The sequence below is a fragment of the Scyliorhinus canicula genome, chromosome 10, assembly GCF_902713615.1.
Source record: "Scyliorhinus canicula chromosome 10, sScyCan1.1, whole genome shotgun sequence".
Taxonomy (NCBI): Eukaryota; Metazoa; Chordata; class Chondrichthyes; order Carcharhiniformes; family Scyliorhinidae; genus Scyliorhinus; species Scyliorhinus canicula.
Window position 1 is genome coordinate 152,978,880 of NC_052155.1, and position 27,555 is coordinate 153,006,434.

Below are 27,555 nucleotides of genomic sequence, written 5' to 3' on the forward strand. Positions count from 1 at the left end.
AAAAGCACGCAAAATGGGCACCTTCATCGATGCTAAGGCTCCGCATTCGGACGATGGCCTGTACACTCTCTGCTTCGTGTGAGGCAAGTTGGTCCTGCTCGACCCATTTAAGGCAGGAATAGCGACTTTTCATGGACTTTGCACATCTCGGTGGCTATTGGCAGGGTCATATTTTTTATTTTTAGGAGCTGCTCCCGCAGGGCGTTAGAGTGGACACCAAACATGATCTGATCCCTGATGAGGGAATCAGTGGTGTCACCGTAGTTGCAGGATGGCACTAGAATGCGGAGGTGAGGGAGAAAAGAATAGAAAGGCTCATCCTTATCCTGAAGGTATTGCTGGAAGACATAGCGTTCGAAGCTCTCGTTCGTTTCGACTTCACAGTGACTGTCGAATTTAGCTAAAACGGTCTGGAACTTGGTCTTGTCCTCACCATCAGCCAAAAGTGAGCGAATTGACGATTTGGATGGCCTGGTCCCCCGCAGTCGATAGGAGCAGCGCAATCTTTCTGGCATCGGACGCATTTTCGAGGCCTGAGGCCTCAATGTATAGACTGAATTTCTGCTTGAAGACCCGCCAGTTGGCGCCAAGGTTTCCGGAGATCCGGAGCTGTGGAGGTGCCTGGATCTTCTCCATGCCGCTGGAAGGCACTTGCTGGTCGTTAGGGAGTTCTTGAAGGTATGTTACTTAGAGGAAGTAGCCACTCCTTGGTACCATGTCGTGTTATTCACCCTGGGGTAACACAGACTGCAACACGATGCAGATGGACTACAAAGCATACACTTTGGAGTTCTGTCTGGTGTTCTGTCTGGTGATTGGTTGTGTTCTGTCCTGTATGTTGATTGGTTACCTGGGTGTCTGTCACTGCCTGCTTTTACCTCATGATGTGCATGGGTGCATATTATGACACCCGCCTGTGTATCAGAATCAAGTCTTGCCGCCGAGACATTATCGTTACATTCGCAAATTGTTATTCTTTTTAAAACTGGAAGACAAAACCCCAAATATCGGGGGCAGCTGTTTCACATTATTTAATTGGGAACACAATATTCCTTCTGCTATCCTCACTAATGAAATTCTTTCCGAAGAATGTTCCTCTCAGTTGTTAAACAACCACCTGCACCCTGAAGAGATGGCAATTGCTAATAATTAATGGTTTGTTTTTCAACGCACTTTGAGACTCCCTTCGAACAAACACAGGATTATTCCCTTTCTGGTCATAACAATGATGTGCTCTGCAAGATGTCCGTCAACCAAAGGATTTCCTTTATTCAGCAGGATCCCATCTGCAACAAATCTAACAGCCACTCCTAAAGCACAAGAATTTATTGGTAATCAAGCCGCTAAAATCTCATTTATAATGAGTAACCATTGAACAAATGGAAAATCCTTCTTTAGACTTCCTAGTTTTCCTGAATCACATATTAACTGCAAATTACCCTCTTCCAAGCCTCATGAACGTTACTTTGATATACCCAGATGGCCCGGAAATGTATCCACCGCTGATTTGCCCTACTTTTAGGAGATGGCACGACACCCTGGGCTCATGCACGGTCAATTCCAGCTCCACTTGACCCGGAGTTGCAACACAGGTGAAATTTGATTTTGATTTTTTAAATACCCGACGTCCTTGGTTGAGCCAAATAAACTACAGTCACTAGGTTTGTAACTTTAAAACACAAATAACCTTTTATTATGTGCAGTATTAAAATTAAACAGACAGAAAATATAACTGACTATCTAATACCCCTTCCTAAACACCCTTCCTTCCAACTCACCCTACTCTATACAAACACAAACAGACAAACAACAGAGGGGAAAGGGTAAAGGAAAGGGAAAGAGAATATTAATAAAACTAAAAAGATAAGGATCTCTGATGTACTGGGATGACTATCAGTCAATGTCTTTCTGAAGTTCAGGCTTTCATTTTGGTACTTCTTCCTTCTAGGCTCGAGATGGTTTTCGTTGGCAAGGCTTTCTACCTTCTCTGCAGAGTCAGCATCATTTCAGATTCACAGCAAAAGATGTGCCGGTCTCACTGCTTTCAGTACAATAGAGTGGTTCTTTCACTTCAGAAAGCAGGAAAGGGAGGGGGTGTTCCTTTCACTTCCAAGGTCTAAACACTTCTGCCCGGTTGTCTCAGAAAGCATCATGCAGGAACCAATCACTGACCATTGCCAGGCAGAACAGTGTCCGTGGCCAATCCACCAGTTACCAGTTAACCAATCAAACTGACTCCTTCCAACGATCCATTTGGTACTAAAGAGTCTGACTCCTCCTTTCCAAAATACAAAGCCTGGGAACACAGTATCCCGGCAAGCAGGTTGTTTCAACTTTGAATCTTCCGCTTAAAGTCACATCCCGATTATGGGTCCACAGACTAAAATAATAAAGCTAAAATAAAACTAATGAGAACAAAGGAAATAAACAGGAAGGATTCTTATGCACCGTACCCAGTACACTCTCATAGCGATATGGTAGAGACTGGAAATTGAACAGGATTCAAACCCACCGCAGGCCGAATGTTTGAGACCAGTTTTACAGAAAATGGAAAAATCCCATGGACAATGAAATTGACAAGATGGATTTCCTGCTTCTGTTCTTCATTAAGATTATACAAATGTAATAGGGGAAAAAATAACAGGCAGGAGAAGAACATCTACTTGCAAAATATACTTTACTTAACTGCCCAAAGTGAATCTTCTGGTCCCATTGATATTGACAGCGGTTCTCCAGCAGCGGAGAGTGTGAGCAATGCAAAGCACCATAGACATCGGCGGGACTGGAAAATCCCAGTGGCAGCCAATGATGAGCCGCCTCCACCACCAGAGAACACATCCTGGGACGGTGGGAGGGTCCCACTCAGAATCTCTCTGAAGAAAGACAGAAAAGCAGTGGAACGCGACAGAATTTCAGGGCCTATAAGCTTAGTGCCAATGTGAAGCATGGCCGCTCCAGCTGCTGATCCTGGCATTAACTGGGCGCCGCGGGGTCAGTGCATGTGCAGTGGCACCAGAGCCAACGGCGCATGCGCAGTGGCTCCCTTCTCCGCGCCAGTCCCGACGCAACATGGCGTAGGGCTAAATGGGCCGGCGCGGAAGAAAGGAGGCCTCCAGCCTGAGAGGCCAACTCACCAATTGGTGCCCCCCCGATTGCAGGCCTGGCCACAACGGAGGCCCCCGCCCAGGGTCGAACCCTCCCCCCTCACAGGCCGCCCCCGGACCCTTGCAAGCCGAGGTCCCGCCAGCTAAGAGCAGGTTAGAACGGCGCCAGCGGGACTTGGACTTTCTGTTAGGGCCGCTCAGCCCATCCCGGGCGGAGTGTCGCCGGGTGAGGCCCGTGGGGCGGCCCCCGGCTAGCGCCGCACCGGCACCAATGACACCGATTCTCCGCTCTGCCGAGAATCACACCGCAGCATGGTGCGATTCGCGCTGGTCGTGGCGATTTTCCGGCCCAGCCCTGGGCTGAGAGAATCCCGCCCAGAGTTTCTTAGGTGGGCAATCAGGAATTGGTGCATTCGCATTCATAGACTCCCTCATCCACCAGCTTTGCTAACATCTTCGAAACGTAGGCCGTGGCACTGGTTCCCTCCACCCACTCCGGCAGGCCTACAATGCGTAGATTCTGCTACCTGGACCGATTCTCCTGGTTGTCTTTAATACACAAGTAACCTTTTATTATGTGCAGGAATTAGGTGGGGAATCAGGCCTAGGTAGGGTGGTCTTTCGAAGGATCGGTGCAGACTTGATGGGCCGAATGGCTTCCTTTTGCACTGTAGTGATTCTATGATTACTCTTCCATTTCCTGTCGCTCAGCTAATTTCTAGGCTACTCTGAGTTCTAGATTTGCTGCCAAGCCTGTTATGTGGTACTTTATCAAATGCCTTTTGGAAGTTCACATGCACCAAACCAAACACATTACCCTCATCAATCCTCTCTGTTAACTCATCAAAAAACCCAAGCAAGTTGGCTAAACTTAATTTGCCCTGAACAAATCTGAGCTGACTTTCCTCAATTAATTTGTTCAATTTTCTAAAGCGACTATTAATAGTGCAAGGTGCAATTAAGTGGCAGATTTGCCATAGCTCTTTCTGCAAAGGCCCCAAGACCAATCTCACCTCATGTATCTACAACGGAATTAAGACAGCTCGCCAACTTCATGAAGGATCGTTAAAGGGCATTCAACAGAAAGATTTTCATTCAGGCGTCTGGATTGGGTTCAAACCCAGATTGTCAACATAATGGTTCCAATTGCTGCAAAGTTTCAGCTGCAATATAAGACTCTTTAAAACAAATATTTATATGTAAGCAGATGACAGCTGCAAAAAGGGAAAAATGTAAAGGGAAAAAAATAATTATTTCTGTGGTCAAATCTGCACTCAGTTAGGAATAATTAAGGTAAATCTTTACCAGAAAGAATTCAAAGAGTAAACGGAATAATGACTGAAAAAGGCAACATTGAGAAAAAAAAGCACAAGAACTTAATATCTAAGGATATAGAAATACATTTTGGTTTAAATGTTGTTGTTTCTAACTTTGTTTCCCGAGATCTGTTTTTGCTCAACTTTCAATCTTTTTTCAATATATCATCATCAGGTAATGGAAGACACCAGCCATCAATGTGGTACCAGCCCATCAATATTTATCTTTTGTTTGCTGTCATTAGGTAGGTTCATGATCTCTGTCCTCCAGAAAGTTTGGCTATGAATGGAAAGTGTCAGAGTCCTCTCTGTTTATTTCCTTTGATCCCATTTCTTTAATTCTATTTTTGTATTTTGGTCCGTGGACCCATAATTGAGATATTCCTTTAATTAGGACTCATTTGAAACAGGCCTGCTTGCTGGGTCATTGTGGTCCCAGGGTTTGCATTTTGGAGAGAAGAAGCCAGACTCCTTGACACTGAGTGGATCTTAGAAATCAGGTTTGGAGGAAGTCAGTTCAACTGGTTAACTGGCAACTGGTGAGTTGGCCACCGACAGTGTTCTGCCTGACAATGGTCACTGATGGGTTCCTGAATGATGCATCCTGAGAGAACTGGGCAGAAGGGTTCAGACCTTGGAAGTGAAAGGAACACCCTCTCTCTCTCTTCTGCTTGCAGAAGTGAAAGAACTGCTCTATTGTTCTGAAAGCACTGAGTGCCTGCCACATCCTTTGCTGTAAACCTAAAATGATGCTGAGTCTGCAGAGAAAGCAGACAACCTTGCCAGGGGAAAACCATCTCAAGCTTAGAAGGGAGAAGTACCAAAACAAAAGCCATCAACTGGAAGTCATGCCAGTGCGTCAAAGATCCTTATCTTTGATTTATTTATATCTTCTTTTCTTTTCTTTTTATTTATATTTTCCTTTCCATCACCCTTTCCCCTCTATGTTGTTTGTCTGTCTGTGTGTGTAGAGGGTGGAGCGAGTTAGCAAGGTGGGGTTGGGAAAGAGGTAGTAAATAGTCCGTTACATTTTCTGTCCATTTAATTATAATATTGTACATAATAAAAGGTTACTTGTGTTTTAAAGTTACAAAGCTGCTGACTGTAGTTTATTGGGCTCAGCCAAGGACCTCCGGTATTTCAAATAAAATCGAATTTCACCCGTGTTGCAACTCCAGGTCAAGTGGGGCTGGGATTGACCACATACTAGCTCAGGGTGTCATGACAAAAGACATCCTCTCAGAACCTCCTGTATTGCCCTGTTGCCAGTTTAAAGAAATACTGTGACATAGATTTCACACCTGTGCCATTTCAGAGCAAAGGGAGTGTGTGCTACATAAAACCGTTTTGTCAGACCTCTCACGTCAAAGAGGTGTCAGTGATCAGAACTTTTAATTTGAGGTAAAGAGCCTAGCTTTCATTTAATGTGGAAATGTCATTAGTAAATGCAGCATAAGTAGCACCCGGCACAAGTTTATACAATGTCTTCCATGGTGAACACGTGCATATTAATATACGTTTCAGCTGTGACTGAAATCTCAGTGTAAACAAGGGACCACTCAATCTGAGGTTGCTGATTCTGGTATACAGCCATGAATCTTTGCAACTGCAAGGCGCTGATCGTTTATTATATTCTCCAAAACATGCATTACTGTGCCCAGATTTTACTTTTCCAGAGTTTTTTTTTGTAAATGCTGTTGATGAAATATTATACTGCCACTAGTGTTTTCTAACAGTTGATGGTATTTCAGGTTTAAATTACAAAAAAATTCTTTCCAACTGACCTTGACATTGCACTGCGTGTATCTCAGACTTGTTTAGGAGTGATGCTAAATTGTCCGTTATGTTGCCAAATTTCCAAAAGTGGTCAATCAAATCAGAAAACACAAGCCAAACATTCAATATATAGAACATAGAACATACAGTGCAGAGGGAGGCCTTTCGGTCCATCGAGTCTGCACCGACCCACTTAAGCCCTCACTTCCACCCTATCCCCATAACCCAATAACCCTTCCTAACATTTTTGGTCACTATGGGAAATTTATCATGGCCAATCCACCTAACCTGCATGTCTTTGGACTGTGGGAGGAAACCGGAGCACCCGGAAAAAACCCACGTCGACACGGGGAAAACGTGCAGACTCCGCACAGACCGCGTGGGACAGCGGGAAATCGAACCTGGGACCCTGGCGCTGTGAAGCCACAGTGCTATCCACTTGTGCTACCGTGCTGCCCACATAAAGAGAACAATTGTTCTATTGTTCTTGTCACTGCATTTCTTTTGCACTTCTGGAGTTTTCAATTTTTTACTCATGCACAGTTAATGCATATTCCAAGTTAGGAAACACTTTAAACAATCAATCGATTTGTTATTCGGAGAACATGGTCACCTTCGCACCCACCTCTGCTGATTCTCTCCAGGTGTTTTCTCTTCTGACTCTCTGGCCGGAATTCTCTCAATGTTTGACTGTGCCAACTGAGGTGGAAAAGGGTTTCCAGTGGCGGCCATTTGATGATTGGCCGTACAAGGGGTAGCTCCTGCATGAAGTTTAAGGTTTTGGCCCCTACTGTCTGGTTAATGGGCTCTTTGGTCGGAAAGTTTGTGGAATAAGTGGTAGAGATGGAATGTAGGCAGGTTACTGCACCCGACAGAAGTTAAATAAGGAGGTCTGTGTGGCGCGGTTGTAGAATGATGACAGAGGCATCGTCACCACCATCCCATTGCCAGTGAAGCAATTGGTGGGGTTGATTAAGGGAGAACTTTGGCAGCATAAACTGGAGATGGAGGATTGGCCAAAGACAATTGAGGGAGAGGTTGCCCTCTTCGCGGTGCCATGGTGCGTGTGGAGAAGTGCCTGGAGTCGCAAGGTGCAACGATCCAAGAGGTGGAAAAGGCAGTCACGGACAAAAGTAATCGAATTGTGGAATTGGAGCAGAGGTGGCGATGCTGGGGGTGGCCTGCAAGGAGCTAAAAATAAAGGTGGGCGATCAGGAGAATCGGTCCAGGCAGTAGAAGCTATGCATTGTACACCAGCCGGAGTGGGTGGAGGGAGGCAGTTCCACGGCCTACGTTTCAAAGATGTTGGTGAAGCTGGTGGATGGGGTCTATGAGAAGGCCCCACCGGTGGAGCGGGCACATCGATCGTTAAGGCAGAGGACGAGAGCAGGGGAGTCACCGAGGTCAGTGGTAGTGAAAATGCACTGATTCCAGGTGAAGGAGCAGATCTTGAGGACAGCGAGGATGATGAGAGACCGTACTTGGAAGGGCCAGTGGATCGGAATACACCAGGACATTGGTGCCGACCTGGCCGAGTGGCGGGCTGGCTTTAATCTTCTGAAATAAGGACCGGTTTGGCGTGCTATATCCGGCCAAACTTTGGGTGACCTTTAAGAGGAAGGAGCATTCTTTTACATTGTCTGAGGAGACACATGGTTTTATTAAAGAGCATGGTTTGGAGGAAGGTTGATTGGGGGAATGTTTTTTGATGCTTTTGGGTTTTTTGAAACGTATTTAATGTTTATCAATGTTTGTTCTACTTTCACATGTTGGCCTTGCTATTATGTTATAATGGTTCGGGGGGGGGGGGGGGGGAGAGATGGGTCAGACCCTGGGTGTATCTCTCCTGTTGGTTGCGGGAGGGGGAGGATCTAGGTGAAGGAGTAGATTGAGGCTGGGACCCCTCCTAAAGTTGGAGGGAGTCTCTTCTGTTCATATTGGCTATCGAGCCCTTGGCTATTGCGCTCCGGGGCAGTGTGGGAAAAGGGGCAGTTTGGGTGATATGAGTGGGGGCCTTTGTTTCGATCTTCAGGTTGGAGCTGCCATGCTAGCAATTATGCTGGTGAAGGGAAGCAATATGGAGTTGGGGGCTGTATGGATAGCCGTGGGGATAGTGTGGTAGCATTGGTCCGGGGAAGAGGGGGTTTTGGGGGTGGGGGTGCTGGTGACACAGGTGGGGTAGATAGTTTGTTGGGTGATAGCAGAACAGAGGGGAGCATGCAGCCAATTTGCGTGGACCCGGACAAGAAATGAAAGTGAGGGCAGAGATGGTTTTGGGATGTGGAGGGGGGGCCGGCAAATCATGTCCACTTGTTTTGGTCATGTCCACGATTTGTGGGGTTCTGAGGCTCGACATTTGAAACATTGTCGAAAATTGTGGGGGTGGAGATGCCGGAAGTGCCGGAGCTGTTGGAGGGAACCTGATGTAGTGGATTTTGCTATGCTGATCGCTGGGTAGCGAATTCTACTGAAGTGGAGGCCGGTGGAGCCGCCGAGGGTGTTTGTGGGGATGTTGCAGATTTCCTTAAGCTGGAAAAGATTACATTCGCCCTTCAGAGCTCGGAATGGGGTGCCCGGGCAAGATTAAGGCTGTTCTTGTCTCTGTTTGAGGACCTGTTCCTGCCGGGATGGGAGGGACAGAAGGTGGGTGGGGGGGGGGGGGGGGGGGGGGGGGTTTATTCAGGGGAGAAAATGTCAAATTATGGGGATTGTGTTATTTTTTTAATTAAAAAATGTATTCTCCTTTTTCACATTTTCATCATATTTACAACAAATAATTAACAATAAAAACAAATAGAATAGCAATCCCCTAACCAACAATCCCCTCATCCCACCCACCCTCAAACAGCTCTCAACATTTTGAATACAAAACACCAATGAAAAAGAATCATCATTAATTTATACATTCCAAATCTCCCCCCCAATCCTCTCCTAATGTTCAATGTCATCCAATTCGTGAAAATGCATGATGAAAGGCCATGAATTGTAGAACCCTTCCATCCTTCCCCTCAACTTGAACTTTACTTTCTTGAGCGTGAAGAACTCCAGCAGGTCCCCCCCCCCCCGCCAAGCTGAGGCACAGGGCGGAGAAGCCGACCTCCACCCCAACAGAATCCGCCGTTGGGCGATTAGCAAGGCGAAGGCTAAGACATCTGCCTCCGCACCCGCTTCCAACTCGGCCGATCTGACACCCCAAATATGGCTTCTCGGGTTTCTGACTCGAGTCTCAGATGCACCACCCTTGAGTTTACCCTAAAGACCTCCCTCTAATACCCTTTCAGTTTTGGCAGGACCAAAACATATGAACGTGATTTGCGGGGAGCTCCCCAGCGTGTTCAGAAACATCCTCCACCCCTCAAAAAGTCGGCTCATCCTCGCCCTTGTGAAGCGTGTCCTATACACCACCTTTAACTGTATCAGCCCAAATCTCACGCACAAACTTGAGGCATTCACCCTTCGAAGCACCTCACACCACAACCCCTCCTCCATGCCCTCCCCCAACTCTTCCTCCCACTTTGCTTTAATCCTATCCAGTGATACTTTATCTTCTCCCAGAATAACGCAATAAATCGCTGACACCACCCCTTTCTCCAATCCCCCCGCTGTCAATGTCTCTCCCAGCAGTGTGGGGGCCGGTGCAATCGGAAAGCTCTGTACCTCCTTTCTGGCAAAATTTCAGATCTGCATATATCTAAACATCTCCCCCTGCCCAACCCATATTTCTCCCCCAGCTCCTTCAACTTCGCAAACCGGCCTCCCAGAAACAAATACCCTAACTCCCCTCTCCTCCCATCTCTGAAAATTCCCATCCCACCTCCCTATGAATCTATGATTCCCTCGAATCGGCATTTCCCTTGGCCCCGTACACATCCTAAAGTGCTGTCGCAACTGCCTCCAGATCATAAGCGTCGCCCCTACCACCGGACTCACGGAGTATATCCCTGGGGCCATTGGGAACGGCACTGTTGCCAATGCCCTCAACCTCGACCCCCTGCATAGATTTTCCTCCAATCCAACCCATTGGGACTAGGAGCCCCCGACCCTCACCCAGCCCCTCGACTGTGCACGAAAAATATGAATTCTGCGTATTTTGCTCTACATCGAGGAACCAGGCAGGGGTGTCCTATGTCCCTCCTATTGTTTCCGCTTGCGTTGAGAAGCTTGGGGTTGTGGAGGGGAATAGTGCGAGGCGGGGGGGGGGGGGGGGGGGGGGGTTTGGAGCTTAGGGTATCTGTATATGCAGACGATTTCCTATTGTATGTGTCGGACCAAGTGCGCAAATGCGCTGAAGAGGTGGTATATTGGAGTTGCTTCGACTGTTTGGGTCTTTCTCGGGGTACAAACTAAATTTGGACAAAAGCAAATATTTTGTGGGGTCCCCCACATTCTGTAGGGCAGTAACCCACTTTAGATAACTGTGAGTGCAGGTGGCACAAAATTAGGGGTAGCTCTGTAGCTATAGCATCACTAGTTTGGTGGGGAGGATGAAAGCGGATTTGGCAAGTTGGGATTGTCCTCCTCTATCGCTGGCAGGTCGGGTGCAGGCAGTTAAGATGAATGTATTGCCGCGGATTTTGTTCATTTTACAGTGCCTGCCGATCTTTTTGTCAAAGGTTTTTGATATTGATTATGTATCCCCTGGTTTGAATAAAAATATTTTTGAAAAAATAACTAGTGGGTGAAGTGGGGTGTAAGCTGCTGCTTTTCCTACAATATATTTTGACAAATATGTCAAATAAAATCAAGGCGGCGGGTTGCACAACGTCATGCTGGCGGGCTGGGCCCCCTAGTTCCCCTGTGCGAGGGGGTTGGCTCGATGAACATTCCCTCATGGGGGATATTCTGCGTAGCTCTCCTTTTTGCTTTTGTCTATGTCCTTGTCTGCTTCTTGCTCTCAGATATTCTACTTTCCTTTCGGTTTGGTGGGTCTGGGTGTAGTGGAACTAATAACAAATATTGGATGCTTTCAGGACAGAGATTGTGGGGAAAATGTGACCCTTCAGCGACTCATCTCCCATCTCCCCACCCCTTGCCTACTCAGCATGAATATCCTATAGTTTTTAAGGAGTTTTGCTGCTTCTCAAAAAGCACTTTTCTTCAAATGTAAGTTTTTTTATCATTGGCCCAGATCTTCTGGTCTCCATTGGAGACCAGACGGACTATTCAACATGCACGTTGAGACCATGTGAAGCTTGAACTTCTGACAGACAATTCCCCTGCTCTCCGAGACTCTCCGTGGATGTCTCTGAATCTGAAAATCAGACTTTGTACAGTTCCATGGTATTTCCCTGGGTAATTACCCAGGAAACGTAAGGCAGAAAAATCCTGGGTAACTACAAAACTGAACCCCAATCACTCACAATGACCATCCAACACCCCAACCACAATGTCCGACCTGATTACCCTCAACTAACCCAACTACCCTCTGATCCTCCCCGGCTAACCTCCTGACCATATCCCGATCTAACTACCTCTTCCGACCACAAGTCCCGACCATACCAGGATGTTGCCTAGTATGGAGGGCATTAGTTATGAGCGAGGGACAAGGTTTAGAGGAGATGTACGAGGCAAGTTTTTACACAGAGGGTAGTGGGTGCCTGGATCTCGCTGCCGGAGGAGGTGGTGGAAGCAGGGACAATAGTGACATTTAAGGGACATCTTGACAAATACATGAATAGGATGGGAATAGAGGGATACGGACCCAGGAAGTGTAGAAGATTTTAGTTTAGAGGAGCAGCATGGTCGGCACAGGCTTGGAGGGCCGAAGAGCTTGTTCCTGTGCTGTACTTTTCTTTGTTCTTTGTTCATGCGACCAACCCCCCGACCAAACCTGACTACCCCCATCAGCTGACTATACCCCTGTTCCGACCTGACTAGTTCCTGACCCTCCTACCGCCCTACCCACCTAAGCACCTCTCTGACCTGCTATCCTCCTCACCTACTATTCTACCACCCTGACACCCTCCTCACTTACTGATGCACGATCAATTGCACAGAGACGAGAGTTGAATACAACTGAGGCTTTATTACTCTAAGATATGTGGCCTCCCATAGCAGCTGGCAAAATGGCTGCTGTACGGAGGACACACATATTTATACTCCGCCTCCTGGGCAGAGCCAACAGGCAGGAACTACCGCCATACCTGTAGTACAGGGTCTTACCATACATATTCTAATATGTACAACAGTGGTGATTACCACACTTATCTCATCCGCCTACAAACTCTACCATCCTGTCCATTCAGTTATTCATCCACTCACCCATTCACTAACATTCACTCTAGGGGGATCCACTTGGGAGGTGTGAAGAGCAGGCCGGTTAGATTACAAACAGATTGGAGCCTGCAACGGTTCTCGATTTTGACCTCGCCCGCGATCTAACGGCCTCATCATGCTCCCGCTTAAGCGCAATGCGGCCATCAAATCGTGGGCAAGGCCAAAATCGAGAACCGTGCCGGGCTCCAATCTGTTTGTGATCTAACCAGCCTGCTCTTCGCACCTCCCAAGTGGATCCCCGTGGGTAGGCGTGCCATGTGGAATGTGGGAGTTATTGCCTAGCAACCCAATCAGACTGTGACGCCTGGACACTGTGCCTGAACACTGAACACATTCCAATATAATTTGTGGCCTCCCTGCTGTTATATTCCCCCATACAGGAGTGTTCATCGAGCACCCCCCCACTCCCCCACACAGGGTAACTGTGGGGCCCAAATCGCCAGCGTGACATTGCGCAACCTGCCTCCTTGATTTTATTTGATGTATTTGTTACCATTGATTGTTTGTTGGTGGGTGTAAATTTAGATGAAAATGTGAAAAAGGAGGAGAATAAAAATATTTATTAAAAAAAATACTGGTTTATTAGCAGAAGTAAGGTTATTAATTAACAGGCAGAGCTGATCCAACCTGTAGCACGCACATCCTGTGCTATGTGGGAACTCCAGGACATGTCTCTTGCTCTGGATAACCATTAGTGCACCAAGTGTGGAAAATTACAGCAGCCTGACCTCTCGATTTTGGATCTTGAGCATCAGCTGGTGCCACTTCACTGCGGTGCATCCGTGAGGTTGAGAGCTTTGTGGACGGCACACTTACAGATGCGGTCACCTGGCAGCTTAACAGTAGGCGGGGGGAGAGAGAATTGGGTGACCATCAGATAATCAAGTAGAAACAGGCAGGTTGTGCGCGAGAGTCATCTAAGTGCATCCTAGTTTCTTACCAGTAATCAGTTTTGAGTACTGATGAGAGTGACGGTTCATCGGGGGAATGCAGCCGTGCCAGGTCCACGGCATCATGGTGACTCAGCTGTACAAGGAGGACTGGAAGAGAAATAGTGAGAGGCGATTCTCTAGTTAAGGTAATAGGCAGCATTTCTGTGGCTGCAGCATTAATCAAGGATGGTGTGTTGTCTCCTTGCTGGAAAGGATATCACTGAAAGGCTACAAAGCACAAAGGGAGGGTGATCAGCCAGCAGTTGCAGTACGCATTGGTACGAATGGCATAGACAGAAAGAGGGATGATCCTGCAAATCAGTATGTTGGGAGCAAAGTCGGAAATTAGCCAACAGGACCTCAAAAGAAGTAATCTCCGGATTATTGCTTGTATCACATGTAAGTAAGTACGGAGAATAGGAGGATAAAGCAGCTAAATGTGTGGTTGGAGAATGGTGCAGCAGGGAGGACTTTAGATTCTTGAGACATTAAGATCAGCTCTGCAGGAGTTGGGATCTCTGTAGGGCAGATGGGTTACACCTAAACAGAGCCAGAACTGAGCTCTTTGTGGGGTGATTTGCTAGTGTTAGATCGCTAACATTAGATTTGCTAGAAAGGAATATCAAGGTGCTCAGAATACTGGGAAAGATAGATAGCACTAGAGTAGAGTAAACTATTAGGTGAGATCAGAGTAAGAGAGAAAGTAAAACAAGGTTACTGTGTATATATGTGAATGCACGGAGTGGCTAATAAGGCTGGTGAGTTACTGATGCAGGTTACCATGTGGAAATATGATGTGGCTGAAACACAAGCTAGGCTCAAAGGAGGGCAGGGCTGGGTGTTAAATATTTCTGGATAGAAGATGGTCAGGAATATTGGATAGGAAGGAAATGGGGAGGTGTAGTGTAGCCATGTAAAATGGTCACCTGCAAAGATCATGGAAATTGTGGTCAATTTGGGACACAGACAGGTATTCTTTACTTTACCTATCTCCCTGGCCACCTCCCTTTTCCTGAGCTGGTGCGCTAACATTCTGCTTGCCTTTTCCCCGTACTCATAAATCGCCTCCCTTGCCTTCCTCAACTGTTCCACCGCTTTCCCTGTGGTCAACAGCCCAAACGCCGCCTGTAACCTCCGTTGCTCCCTCAATAGCCCCGTGTCCGGGGCTTCCGAGTATCTCCTGTATGCCTGGAGTATCTCCTCAACTAATCTATCCCTCTCTGCCCATTCCGCCTTTTCTCTGTGGGCCCATATCGAGATTAATTCCCCTCTGACCACTACCTTCAGAACTTCCAAACCGTCGCTATAGAGACCTCCCCCGTATCATTTGTTTCCAGGTCGTTCTGGATGGACTTGTTAACCCGCCCACAAATTGCTTCATCCACTAGCAACTCAACATCCAGTCTCCACAGCGGGCGTTGCCCTCTCTCCACACTAACCCGTAGATCCACCCAATGTGGGGCATGATCCGACACTGCGATTGCCGAGTACTCAGTATACCTTGTGGACATGTGAGAAAAAAGAAAACTCCTTCGCCCTTGGCCGTGCAAACCTCCATGGGTCTACTCCCCCCCCCCCCCCCCCCCCCCCCCCTCCATCAGTTCCATAAACTCCCTCAATTCCTTTGCCGTGGCTGGCACCCTCCCTGTCCTGGATTTTGACCGGTCCAATTCCGGATCAATTACTGTGTTAAAATCTCCTCCCATGATCAAGTTATGTGACTCTAAGTCTGGGATCTTACCTAACACCAGCCTCATGAATTCCACATCGTCCCAATTCGGAGCATATATCTTCACGAGTACCACCCACTCCCTCTCCAGCTTCGCACTCACCATTATGTACGTACCCAGCTTGTCAGGATGTTGCCTGGTATGGAGGGCATTAGCTACGAGGAGCGGTTGAGTAAACTCGGTTTGTTCTCACTGGAACGACGGAGGTTGAGGGGCGGCCTGATAGAGGTCTACAAAATTATGAGGGGCATAGACGGAGTGGATAGTCAGAGGCTTTTTCCCAGGGTAGAGGGGTCAATTACTCGGGGGCATAGGTTTAAGGTGCGAGGGGCAAGGTTTAGAGGAGATGTACGAGGCAAGTTTTTTTACACAGAGGGTAGTGGGTGCCTGGAACTCGCTGCCGGAGGAGGTGGTGGAAGCAGGGACGATAGTGACATTTAAGGGGCATCTTGACAAATATATGAATAGGATGGGAATAGGGGGATACAGACCCAGGAAGTGTAGAAGATTTTAGTTTAGATGAGCAGCATGATCGGCACAGGCTTGGCGGGCCAAAGGGCCTGTTCCTGAGCTGTACTTTTCTTTGTTCTTTGTCTGAAATGATATTTCCTGCCTCGAATGCCACTCGTTTGCTGATCAAGATCGCTACCCCCCTGGTCTTTGAATCTAGCCCTGAGTGGAATACTTGGCTAACCCACGCCTTTCTCAATCTCGTCTGGTCTGTAACCTTTAGGTGTGTCTCTTGTAGCATTGCCACATCCGACTTCAGCCCCCTCAAATGCGCAAGCATGCGAGCCCTCTTGACCGGCCCATACAACCCTCTAACATTCAATGCAATCAGCCTGGTCAGCCCCCCCTCCCCCCCCCCCCCCAACTAGCCCTAGCCATCACCCCTTTTAGGCCAGCCTCTGGCTCGCGCCCTCTGCCTCCTAGAGCCCCCCCCTCAGCCATTCACTGTTCCCGACCTCCCATTTGTCCCCTAGTAACAGTTACTCCCCTGTCAGCAAAGCAGCTCCCTCCCCCCCAGCAACAACACTAGAAACCCTTCTCCCCAAGTCAAGCTCCAGCTTAATACCTGCTCACCCCCCAGCTTCTCCTGCATTCTTTTCTGGCGGTTGTTCATCATCTCCACCTTGGTCTCCAGCACGGTTAGGTATTGCTCATGCTCGGTCACCTTTTTCTCCATCTCCTGGATCGCTCTCCCGTGGGTCTCTTGATTCTGCACAACTTGATCAATCAAAGCCTTAATGGGGTCCAGCGTGTCCTTCTTCAGCTGGCGAAGCAATCTTTGAAAAACTTCACCAGCTGCTCGGTCGACCACTGTGCTGTCTCCCCGTGGCCCTCGTTCTCCGCCATGCTTTCCCGTGTTACCGGCTCTGCTAGGGTCTTTCTTATAGTATTTTGTGTTCTCACACGGCCACTTCTAGTCCAATTCTCCATACACCGGAGGGGGATTTCTCCTGACTTGCTCATTCTTCACCGATTTATCCCATAAAATCCAGAAAAAAAACAAAATGTCCAAAAATCCGTCACAGGCGGGAGCTATCAAATGTGCGACCTACTCCTCCATGGCCGCCACCGGAAGTCCGACCTCCTTAACTTTTAATGTTCCCTCCATTTTCTTTTGCTCACAGAGAACATATTTTTCATCTTATAGATAAATCAGAACTGCATATATTTAATAAGAACTGCATATATATGTTAATGTAATAAAACATCCCAAGGTGCTACTTCACTGGAACATTCTAAAACAAAACATGACACAGGAGATATTCGGTCAAACAAAAGCTTGATCAAAGAGTTTAAGGATTATTGTTGCCCTGGGTTAACCTCCCTGCTTCTTTTTAAATAATTTCATTTTAATATTCTCCAACTTTGTGCACCAACTAGTTGTGGCTGTTTTTATCCTCAACTTATGTTTCTGCTGAGGATGTCAGCAATGAAGGGATTTCTTATTTCAAGATAGTCGAAGGGGGAAATGTCCTTTGATGGATCTCCTGTGCCCATTGGGGCACCAGCTCAAGATGGTACCCCTGCTTTGAGTCTTTCTCTCGCCCCTCCCCCCCCCCCCCAATTCCCCTCTTGAACCCAATTCCCTTCTTTCTACATCCAGAAGAAACTAATTTGCTAGATTTAAACTACATTCTTTATATAACGCAAATCTATGTGATAAAGATGTATATTTTGCAATCTGCTGAGATCTTTCCAAAATCGAGGGAACACAACCAAAGCATCCCTTATCTCTATAGCCATTTATTTTAAGATCCTAGGATGTGGGTCATCATATTGAGGGAATTTGACAGCCTTTAGTTCCAGTAGCTTGCCTGGTGCTTTTTCTCTACTGATCTTGATTGTTTTAATTTCCTCCCTTCCCTTTGCCTGATACAAGATGCTTGATCAAAGACTCTGCCATTTCTTTGTTGCCCATTATTCTTCCCCAGTATCATCTTCTAAAGAACCAATGTTTACATTAGCTATTCTCTCTAGTTTTACGTAAGTGCAGAGGTTTTTACTGTCTGTTTTTAATATTTTTATTCCAGTTTGCTCTTATCCTTTGCTGGTTTCAAAACATTTCCGAAACTTCTGCCCAACCACTAACCTATGCAGCATCCTTTCTTTCTTTTCAACTTGATACCATCTGTAATAATCAGAAGACACGAAGAAGGCTTAACAGGTTTATTTTAACTCAAAAGGTAAAGCATCTGCCGCGAGTGCAACACAAATGTCCCAGCCCGAGACACCCAGAATTCCCAGTCCAGGTCTAAGAGCAGTAGTTAAAAGCCCTGCTCACAAGTCGCAGCGGGCTGGGCCTCCACCCGTATCCATGGGAAGTGGTACTCTACGAGCCCCACAGGGAGATCAATTAGTGATACCTCATGATTGTCATGAGGGTTATCACATCCCTCCCACCCTAAGCCCAGATCACCCCCCCACTTCGAAAACGATGAGGCGTCCTTCGATTCTTGGCGCATGGCCTTGTGTCAACCATGAGTGGAGCCGGATCAGCTGGGTGTGAAGCAGAGAGGAAATCCTCATTTCCTGACAGAGCATCAAAGGGCCACTAATGGGGGCTCCTCTTAGACCTTGACTCTGGCCACTTATTAAGTCTCCATTTCTGATCCCAAGTTTCCAGAGGTGAGCACAGGATGTTCATACAAGCCCTTTTGGGTATTAAAAGTTATGTATTTTATGGATGACATTTCAAGCTCTAGTCGGAGGTACTCATGGCTCATATGAAGCTTGGTAAAAGTATAGCCTTCTGCCAGTTTTGCATAGAGGTTCTCGATGCATGGCATGGGGTACCGGCCTAGACGGAGGCTCTGGTAACAGTTAGTTTATAGTCACCGCAAAGGACTTGAGGATCGACACACCCATTCTGCAAATTGCACCAGGTGTATGATGCTAAGACTCTTCAATCGCTCGAGTTTAGTATTCACTTTGGTGAACAAGGCAGAAGGGACCTGGTGTATCTGAAATATGTAGGGCATCAGAGTCTACATAGATTTTTGTCCTTGCTCCCTTGATTTTACTGATGTCTGCTTGAAATACCTTGGGGTATTTTCCGATGACCACGTATAGACAGCCGGCTCCCATTTTGAAAATTTGCTGCCAGTTCAAACAATACATTGGAGACGGTCTCCGCCCAGAAGACTAGGCCCTGGTCCTTGTATGACAATTAGAGGGAGACGGACCGTCTGCTGCCCACGGGTAACCGGGATCATAGTGGTTGCTATAATCTGCAGTGATTCTCCTGTGTATATATAGCCAGTCTGGCCCTGGTGTCTCGCAGTGCCAGGGGCACGATCGGAGGCACTTGAAAGTTTGTTCTCCAACAATAGAAATGGCGGCTCCTATGTCCACTTCCTGATCCAAAAATGACTGTTGACCTGGAGTTTGATTTTAATTGCTGCAACCATGGGGCAGTGATACTATTCAGCATTATAATTTTGTCTATTTTTGTTTATTTTTCCGACCCTGGGTAGGGGCTACTTTGCTAGTCGTAAACTTAAACTAGCGAACGGGAGCGAGTTGGGGGGGGAGGGGTTGCGGCATGTTGGCCCTGTTTCTTTTGGTTCAATGAACCTAGCATTTTTGTTTTGTTGGTGTTGGTTAGGAGGAGGTGTTGTTCTTTTGTATGTAGCCAATATGTGTATTTGGGTGGGGTGTGGTTCAGGCGAGGGGAAGTGGTGGGGGGAAAGGGTTAGTTCTTGGACAGTGACTATGACTTTTACTTTGTTACACTTTGCGGGTGGGTTTGGTGGCCATCTTGGGCGAGCCTTGAGCCTACACACTCTGAGCAGGGGCTTGATGGAAATGGCTGACTCCAGGTTGAGGGAGGGTGGGAAGCCCCGATTCATTTGGTCATCTGGAATGTAAGGGGGTTGGAAGGCCCAGTAAAAAGGTCAAGAGCATTTGCTCACCGAAAGAATCTGAGGGCTGATGGGGTGTTTTTACAGGCGATACATCTGCTGGTGAGGGATCAGACCAGTCTGCAGGAGGGGTGGGTGATCCAGGTGTTTTCTTCGAGCTTCAACGACAGAGCCCAGGGGGTGGCAATTGTGATTAGCAAACAGGTTCTTTTCTCAGCTGACAAAGTCGTGGCAGACCCGTATGGCAGTATGTGATGGTTATTGAGTCCTTAGCAGGCGCATTGATGGCATTGGTCAATGTATATGTCCCAAATTGGGACGATATGGCACTTATTAGGAAACTGTTGGCTTCAATTCCAGATTTGGATACATGCCAATTGATTTTTGGAGGTTATTTAAATTGCATGCTTGATCCAAAGTTGGGTCGTTCTAGGTCTAAGTCGTTGACTCCTTCTAGGTGGAGAAGGTGCTGTTAGCATTTGTGAAGCAGATGGAGGGGGGATGGGACGGACAGATCCGTGGCGGTTTATGCGGGGGGAGGGGGGGGAAGGAATTCTCATTCTTCTCTCCAGTCCACACGGTTTATTCCAGGATTGACTTCTTTCTGGTGGTTCGGCCTCTTCTCCCTTGGGTGAGGAACGCGGAATGCTTGGCCATTACCATTTCGGACCATGCTCCGCATATGGTGGACTTGGTTTTGGAGTCGGATCCCGCTCAGCGCCCAACGTAGAGGTTGGATGTAGGGTTACTGCCGGATAGGAGGTTTTGTGGGCGTATGTCGAAGGCTTTCAGGAGTATGTTGGATTCAATAAGAGTAAGTCTGTATCTCCCACCAAGCTCTGGTAAACCTTGACGGTACCCTGGCCAGCAGGAAGAAGCTGCAGATGCAGTTCAATCTGTTGTCCACTGGCAAGACGGTGAGCCAGCTGTGGCGTTCGAGGGTTTTCTTTTTATGAATATCGGGAGAAGGCCAGCCATCTTTTAGCCCATCAGCTGAGGTGGCATATGGCTTTCCGAGAGAATATTCAGGTTAGGGATTCAGGAAGCAGCCTACTTTCCACCCCGGATACGTCAACGCTGTGTTTGAGGCTTTCTATAAGGATCTCTATAGGTGGGAGCCCCCAGTGGGGAGGGTTGGACATGTTGATATTTTTGGATGGATTGGAGATGAGAGAGAGGGGGGGTGAGTGAGTGTGTATGAGAGAGAGGGATGTGAGAGAGGGGTAAATGTGTATGAGAGAGCAATGAGTGTTTTCCACAAATATATAAAACAAAAAAGAGTGGCTAAGGTAAATATTGGTCCTTTAGAGGATGAGAAGGGAGATTTAATAATGGGAGATGAGGAAATGGCTGAGGAGCTGAACAGGTTTTTTGGGTCGGTCTTCACAGTGGAAGACACAAATAACATGTCAGTGACTGATAGAAATGAGGCTATGACAGGTGAGGACCTTGAGATAATTGTTATCACTAAGAAGGTAGTGATGGGCAAGCTAATGGGGCTAAAGGTAGACAAGTCTCCTGGCCCTGAGTGCTAAAAGAGATGGCTAGGGAAATTGCAGATGCACTAGTGATAATTTACCAAAATTCATTAGACTCTGGGGTGGTCCCGGCGGATTGGAAATGAGCAAACGTGACACCACTGTTTAAAAAAGGAGGTAGGCAGAAAGCGGGTAATTATAGGCCAGTGAGCTTAACTTCGTTAGTAGGGAAGATGCTGGAATCTATCATCAAGGAAGAAATAGCGAGGCATCTGGGTGGAAATTGTCCCATTGGGCAGAAGCAGCATGGGTTCATAAAGGCCAGGTCGTGCCTAACTAATTTAGTGGAATTTTTTGAGGACATTACCAGTGCGGTAGATAATGGGGAGCCAATGGATGTGGTATATCTGGATTTCCAGAAAGCCTTTGACAAGGTGCCATACAAAAGATTGCTGCATAAGATAAAGATGCATGGCATTAAGGGTAAAGTAGTAGCATGGATAGAGGATTGGGTAATTAATAAAAAGCAAAGAGTGGGGATTAATGGGTGTTTCTCTGGTTGGCAATCAGTAGCTAGTGGTGTCCCTCAGGGATCAGTGTTGGGCCCACAATTGTTCACAATTTACATAGATGATTTGGAGTTGGGGACCAAGGGCAATGTGGCCAAGTTTGCAGATGACACTAAGATGAGTGGTAAAGCAAAAAGTGCAGAGGATACTGGAAGTCTGCAGAGGGATTTGGATAGGTTAAGTGAATGGGCTAGTATCTGGCAGATGGAATACAATGTTGACAAATGTGAGGTTACCATTTCGGTTGGAATAACAGCAAAAGGGATTATTATTTAAATGATAAAATATTAAAACATGCTGCTGTGCAGAGTGACCTGGGTGTGCTAGTGCATGAGTCACAAAAAGTTGGTTTACAGGTGCAACAGGTGATTAAGAAGGCAAATTGAATTTTGTCCTTCATTGCTAGAGGGATGGAGTTTAAGACTAGGGAGGTTATGCTGCAATTGTATAAGGTGTTAGTGAGGCCACACCTGGGGTATTGTGTTCAGTTTTGGTCTCCTTACCTGCGAAAGGACGTACTGGCGTTGGAGGGTGTGCAGAGGAGATTCACCAGGTTAATCCCAGAGCTAAAGGGGTTGGATTACTAGGAGAGGTTGAGTAGACTGGGACTGTACTCGTTGGAATTTAGAAGGATGAGGGGGATCTTATAGAAACATATAAAATTATGAAGGGAATAGATAGGATAGATGCGGGCAGGTTGTTTCCACTGGCGGGTGAAAGCAGAACTAGGGGGCATGGCCTCAAAATAAGGGGAAGTAGATTTAGGACTGAGTTTTAGAGGAACTTCTTCACCCAAAGGGTTGTGAATCTATGGAATTCCTTGCCCAGTAAAGCAGCTGAGGCTCCTTCATTAAATGTTTTTAAGATAAAGATAGATAGTTTTTTCAAAAATAAAGGGATTAAGGGTTATGGTGTTCAGGCCGGAAAGTGGAGCTGAGTCCACAAAAGATCAGCCATGATCTCATTAAATGGCAGGCTCGAGGGGCCAGATGGCCTACTCCTGCTCCTAGTTCTTATGTTCTTATGTATAAGAGAGAGGGGTGTGTGTATGAGAGAGAGGGGTAAGTGTATGTGTGAGAGAGGTGTGAGTGTGTGTGAGAGAAAGGGATGAGTGCCTGTGGGAGAGGGGTGAATATATGTGAGAGGGAGGATAAGTGTGTATGAGAGAGTGTGCGTTTGTGAGAGAGAGGGGTGAGTGTCTGTGTGAGAAAGAGTGGGAAGAGTGTGTGCCTGCTATTAGAATCTGCTTTCCACTATCATTCCTCCCATTAAAGTGACTTTAAACACTTAAACCAAACGATGGTTTGTTTTAATATATTTTCATTTTTCTCTGTTTGTATATTTGTTCAAGATTTTTGTTCACTCTGGTTTAATGCAACAACAGAACGGCCGATTATGTACAACAGACTAACTAACAGACTTATATATTTTTAATCAGAGAATGTATTTATTACCAGGTTAATATCCTTCATCAGCAGCACGGTAGCATTGTGGATAGCACAATCGCTTCACAGCTTCAGGGTCCCAGGTTCGATTCCGGCTTGGGTCACTGTCTGTGCGGAGTCTGCACATCCTCCCCGTGTGTGCGTGGGTTTCCTCCGGGTGCTCCGGTTTCCTCCCACAGCCCAAAGATGTGCAGGTTAGGTGGATTGGCCATGATAAATTGCCCTTAGTGTCCAAAATTGCCCTTAGTGTTGGGTGGGCTTCCTGCGTTATGGGGATAGGGTGGAGTTATTGACCTTGGGTAGGGTGCTCTTTCCAAGAGCTGGTGCAGACTCGATGGGCTGAATGGCCTCTTTCTGAACTGTAAAAATTCTATGAATATATACATAGATATAGCTAGAAAAGACTTGCGTACATTTGATTTCTGTGAACATAATGACAATGCTTGGGGTTCCCTAATGCTCTTGGGAGGTTATTAGAGGTTCCATAGCTCAAAATGTTTTGGAAACCCTGATGTAGGGCATCATTCCCAACACAAAGATGCCAAATTCTCAGGCCTGCCACCAAGGGACAGAAGATTCCAGTCTATGTTTTCATCTGGCGGATAACTTCAAGGAAAAAAATGACCAAATAGAAAGATAAATGGGAAAAGTGTTGATCTCAGGAAGGGAAGTAGCAATGCGAAGAAAAATATTGTTCCACGGAGGGGGCAAGTGGACCTGCGGATGGGATGAATGGCACCGTGAAGGGGAATTGACCACGTGAAGTAGGATGTGATAGCTGGAGGAGGACTACATTCACATTGTTTGTTTGTGCAGCATTAACTATGATTTGTAAATTGGTAGGTGAGGATTTAACAATGTGAGATCCTTAATTTTTATATGGTTTCATCATTCGAATGTAATAGATATGGCTAGTGACATTTTAAAACATGAATCTTCATTTTCTATTATTTGTTGGGTTCTTGTCAGTCAATATCAATATTATAGAGTGTAGACTTCCATGAATCTTATTTGGTAGGCAGTTAGGGACAAAGCAATAATTTACAGAAGAAAAAATAAATTGAAACAAAGAGTATTGGGTTGGGTATGCTGCTGACAGGGATCTTTTTGACTATTTTTAGCATAATGGGTACGATGGAGGAGCTCATAATGCTGAAATGGACCCAAAGCATTCAGATTAAATCAAAAACCACAAGAGTGCTGGTTCAACAAAGTATGGAAGATGTAAGACTCTGAACTCTACAACATCTGTCATGCCATATGCCTGCCAAATAAAAGTCTGAATGACAAAATTGAACAGATAAACGTCCTAGATCTTTATCACTGAAAGCTAGAAGGAAACTGAGTGGGCTCTGAGGGTTAACATGGAGCATCTCTTTTAGTGCTGCCATGAAAACTTTAAACACTTAAATCAAACAATGGTTTGTTTTAATATATTTTCATTTTTCTCTGTTTGTATATTTGTTCAAGATTTTTGTTCACTCTGGTTTAATGCAACAACAGAATGGCCGATTGTGTACAACAGACTAACTAACAAGGTGTCATGATCATGGATATTGGCAACGGACCCATTTTCAATTCAACTTCGCAATGCAGTTGGCTTAATACTGTTCCAAAAATGAAATTCTCAATGCAGTTAATAAACTCTCTCTCTCTCGCACTCTCTCTCTCGCACTCTCTCTCTCTCTCGCACTCTCTCTCTCTCTCGCACTCTCTCTCTCTCTCGCACTCTCTCTCTCTCTCGCACTCTCTCTCTCTCTCGCACTCTCTCTCTCTCTCGCACTCTCTCTCTCTCTCGCACTCTCTCTCTCTCGCACTCTCTCTATCTCGCACTCTCTCTCTCTCGCACTCTCTCTCTCTCGCACTCTCTCTCTCTCGCACCCTCTCTCTCTCGCACCCTCTCTCTCTCGCACCCTCTCTCTCTCGCACCCTCTCTCTCTCGCACCTGATCTGGCACAGGTTTCCTCTGGGTGCTCCGGTTTCCTCCCACAGTCCAAAGAAGTGCAGGTTAGGTGGTTTGGCCATGCTAAATTTCCCCTTAGTGTCCAAAGATGTGCAGATTAGGTGGATTTGTCATGATCAATGTGCGGGGTTACGGGGATAGGGCAGGGGAGTGGGCCTAGTTAGAATGCCCTTTCGGAGGGTTGGTGCAAACCCGATGTGCTGAAAAGCCTCCTTCTGCACTGTAGGTATTCTCTGTTCAATGTTCCAACCCTTTTCCACAGTGAAAAATTATGCCAGTCCACATCATAATTTAAAAAACTTAAGTAGCCACCTTTCCTTCATAGAACACCAGCTCAAGTTTCTTAATCTTTCTTCATATCTGGACTCATCATTTTTGCTTGCTGAAGTGTCCTCTCACACACCAAAGATCCTTCCTATGTTTAGATAATTAGAACTGCTCACAGCTCCTGATATTTCCCTCAACAGCAGACAAAACTATTGAAAAATTTAATGGTGAAATCCCAAAGTCAGAATGACAACACATTAAGCATGACAATGAGAACCTAGATTGCTGTGACCAATGCTATTGGAGATCAGCTTAGTAGTTGAATAATGTAGGAAATACATCAGGGACTGCAATGGGTGCATTGCATTATTTAATTAAATAAAAATCAAAGCTGGAAAATAGTCAGCAGTTTAGGGCAGCATGTGTGGGAAGGGAAAACAAGGTTAACGTTTCACGTTAATAAGTTTTCAGCGACCAAAAACATTGGCAGGATTCTCCGTTAGCCGACACCAAAATCGGGAAATGCGATTGGGCAGAGAACAGCTTCCAACGGCAAAATCGTGGCAGGCGCCGATTTGACGCCAAATCGCAATTCTCCGTCACCTCGAAATTGCAATTCACTCCACACATACAGTAGACAGCGTTTGAAAATCATTAGCAGGCCCGATCCGGTACTCTCCAGGGCCTCCGCGATTCTCTGCCTCCGATGGGCCGGGTTCCCGATGGCGTGGTTCACTTGTGCTTTTTAAAATCTTTTAACCGCGTGGCGGCTGCTGAGGGAGAGAGGGGGTACGGAAGGTGTCCAATATCGCCATAGTTTACTGACAGTTGTGCCGCTGGCCGAGGTCCCAGGGCTGAGGTTGTAGTGGGAGGTGGCCAAGTGGTGTGCCGTGGGGTCAGGGTGGATGGGCACGGAGCACCATTGCCGCAGCCGGCAAGGCAGCCATGCAACTGCGCACACCGCTAACAGCCCACTTTGAACCTGATGCCTTGGGTCTTATAGCTGACCCCCCTGGGGCACATCCCTGGGTGCCCTCTGGCCTCAGACGACCCATCAGCTGTATGGGTGTGCTCCAGCACAATCAGTGCCATATTTTTGGCTGGGATGAGTGTGTGCGGGGAGTGCAATGTGTATGTGGGGCTGCAGGTTGTCAGCCTCCCTCGTGTCGTTCACAGGCCTGGCGAATCCCACACTGTTTTTCATTGGAATTGATTGTGGTCCATGCAGCACTGGTGTTTTCCCCTCAACGGTAGCGGAATTGGTCCAGGTGCAGCGCCGGTTTTTCTGTCATAAAAGTGGATGGATTCTCCATTGGCGTCAACACTTAGGGTGGGATTCTCCGCTTGCTGACTTTGATTTTGTAATCGGTGATTAGGCGGAGAATCCCTTTTTATGACCAAATTTGGGGCGGTGCCTGTTTTTGGATGCTTCGTTCCTCCAAAACGGCGTCATCGAGGAGTACGCTGCACGTCGTTGGGACAACCTCAGGTCCTTACCTGAAGGCCTTCCCCCGATGGGCCGAGTTCCCGACTGCACGGGGAACGTGTGGTCTCAGCAGTCGGGAACCCGGCATGGCGGCTCCAGACTGTGTTCAGCGCAGCCACAGTCGGGTGGGAGCCGTGCTGCTGGCTGGGGGCACTTCGGCGAGGGCTGGGGGGAACTATCTGGCAGGTGAGGTCCGCACACCGCCGGTGCCATGTTGCACTGCGCGACCACTGCAGGTCATTGCCGTGCGCATGCGTGGCCACGGGCACGGCAATTCTCTAGGCCTTTATATAGGGAAGGCCATGTGTTTTATGTGGCGCGGCTGCTAGCCCCTTACCGGTTGGAGGATCGATGCTGGGGCCTCGCAGATTTTTCCCAGGTAAAACGCCACAGATCCTCCGGACATTGCCCCAAAATCAGAGAATCCAGCCCTTAGTCTCAGAAATGGAGAATCCCACCCATGAACTCTGTTTCTCTCTCTCTCTGCAGAGGCTGCCTAGCCTGCTGAGTATTTGCAGCATTTTCTGTCTTTATTTCTGACTTGCAGCAGCTGCAGAATTTTGATTTAATGTTTAACTATTTTTGCTCTAGGCCAATTATCCTTATGTAAAGTCGACTTTATTTTTTTCCACAAATTGTCACAAAATCCAACATAACAAACTTATGCTTTGCCAAGATCTGCAAGGTCCAGTCAACAAGTCTAAAAGCACATTTAGCTATTCCACTCACAGCATAGGTTACTGTACCTTTCCAAATCTACTTGCTCCAAGCATGTGGCATTTTGCTTGCAAACAGTTTTTGGTTTTAGGTCTTTTGGTTGACATTTTTGACTTGGTCGACACA

At 46.9% G+C, this 27,555-nt stretch overlaps 1 protein-coding gene across 7 annotated transcripts in view; it reads right to left on the reverse strand.

Annotated features, from left to right (window-relative positions):
• The window catches only part of sugct (succinyl-CoA:glutarate-CoA transferase), a 747,294-nt gene that overhangs the window by 344,692 nt on the left and 375,047 nt on the right, over window positions 1-27,555 (reverse strand). Inside the window, exon 13 of one of the 7 annotated variants that reach the window (XM_038809930.1) lies at window positions 17,734-17,772. The exons of the other annotated variants lie outside the window; for them this stretch is intronic. Coding sequence (XP_038665858.1) covers window positions 17,758-17,772 — 15 coding nt within the window. The 3' untranslated portion in view covers window positions 17,734-17,757. The remainder of the gene's footprint in view (window positions 1-17,733; window positions 17,773-27,555) is intronic. 7 annotated transcript variants of the gene reach the window in all.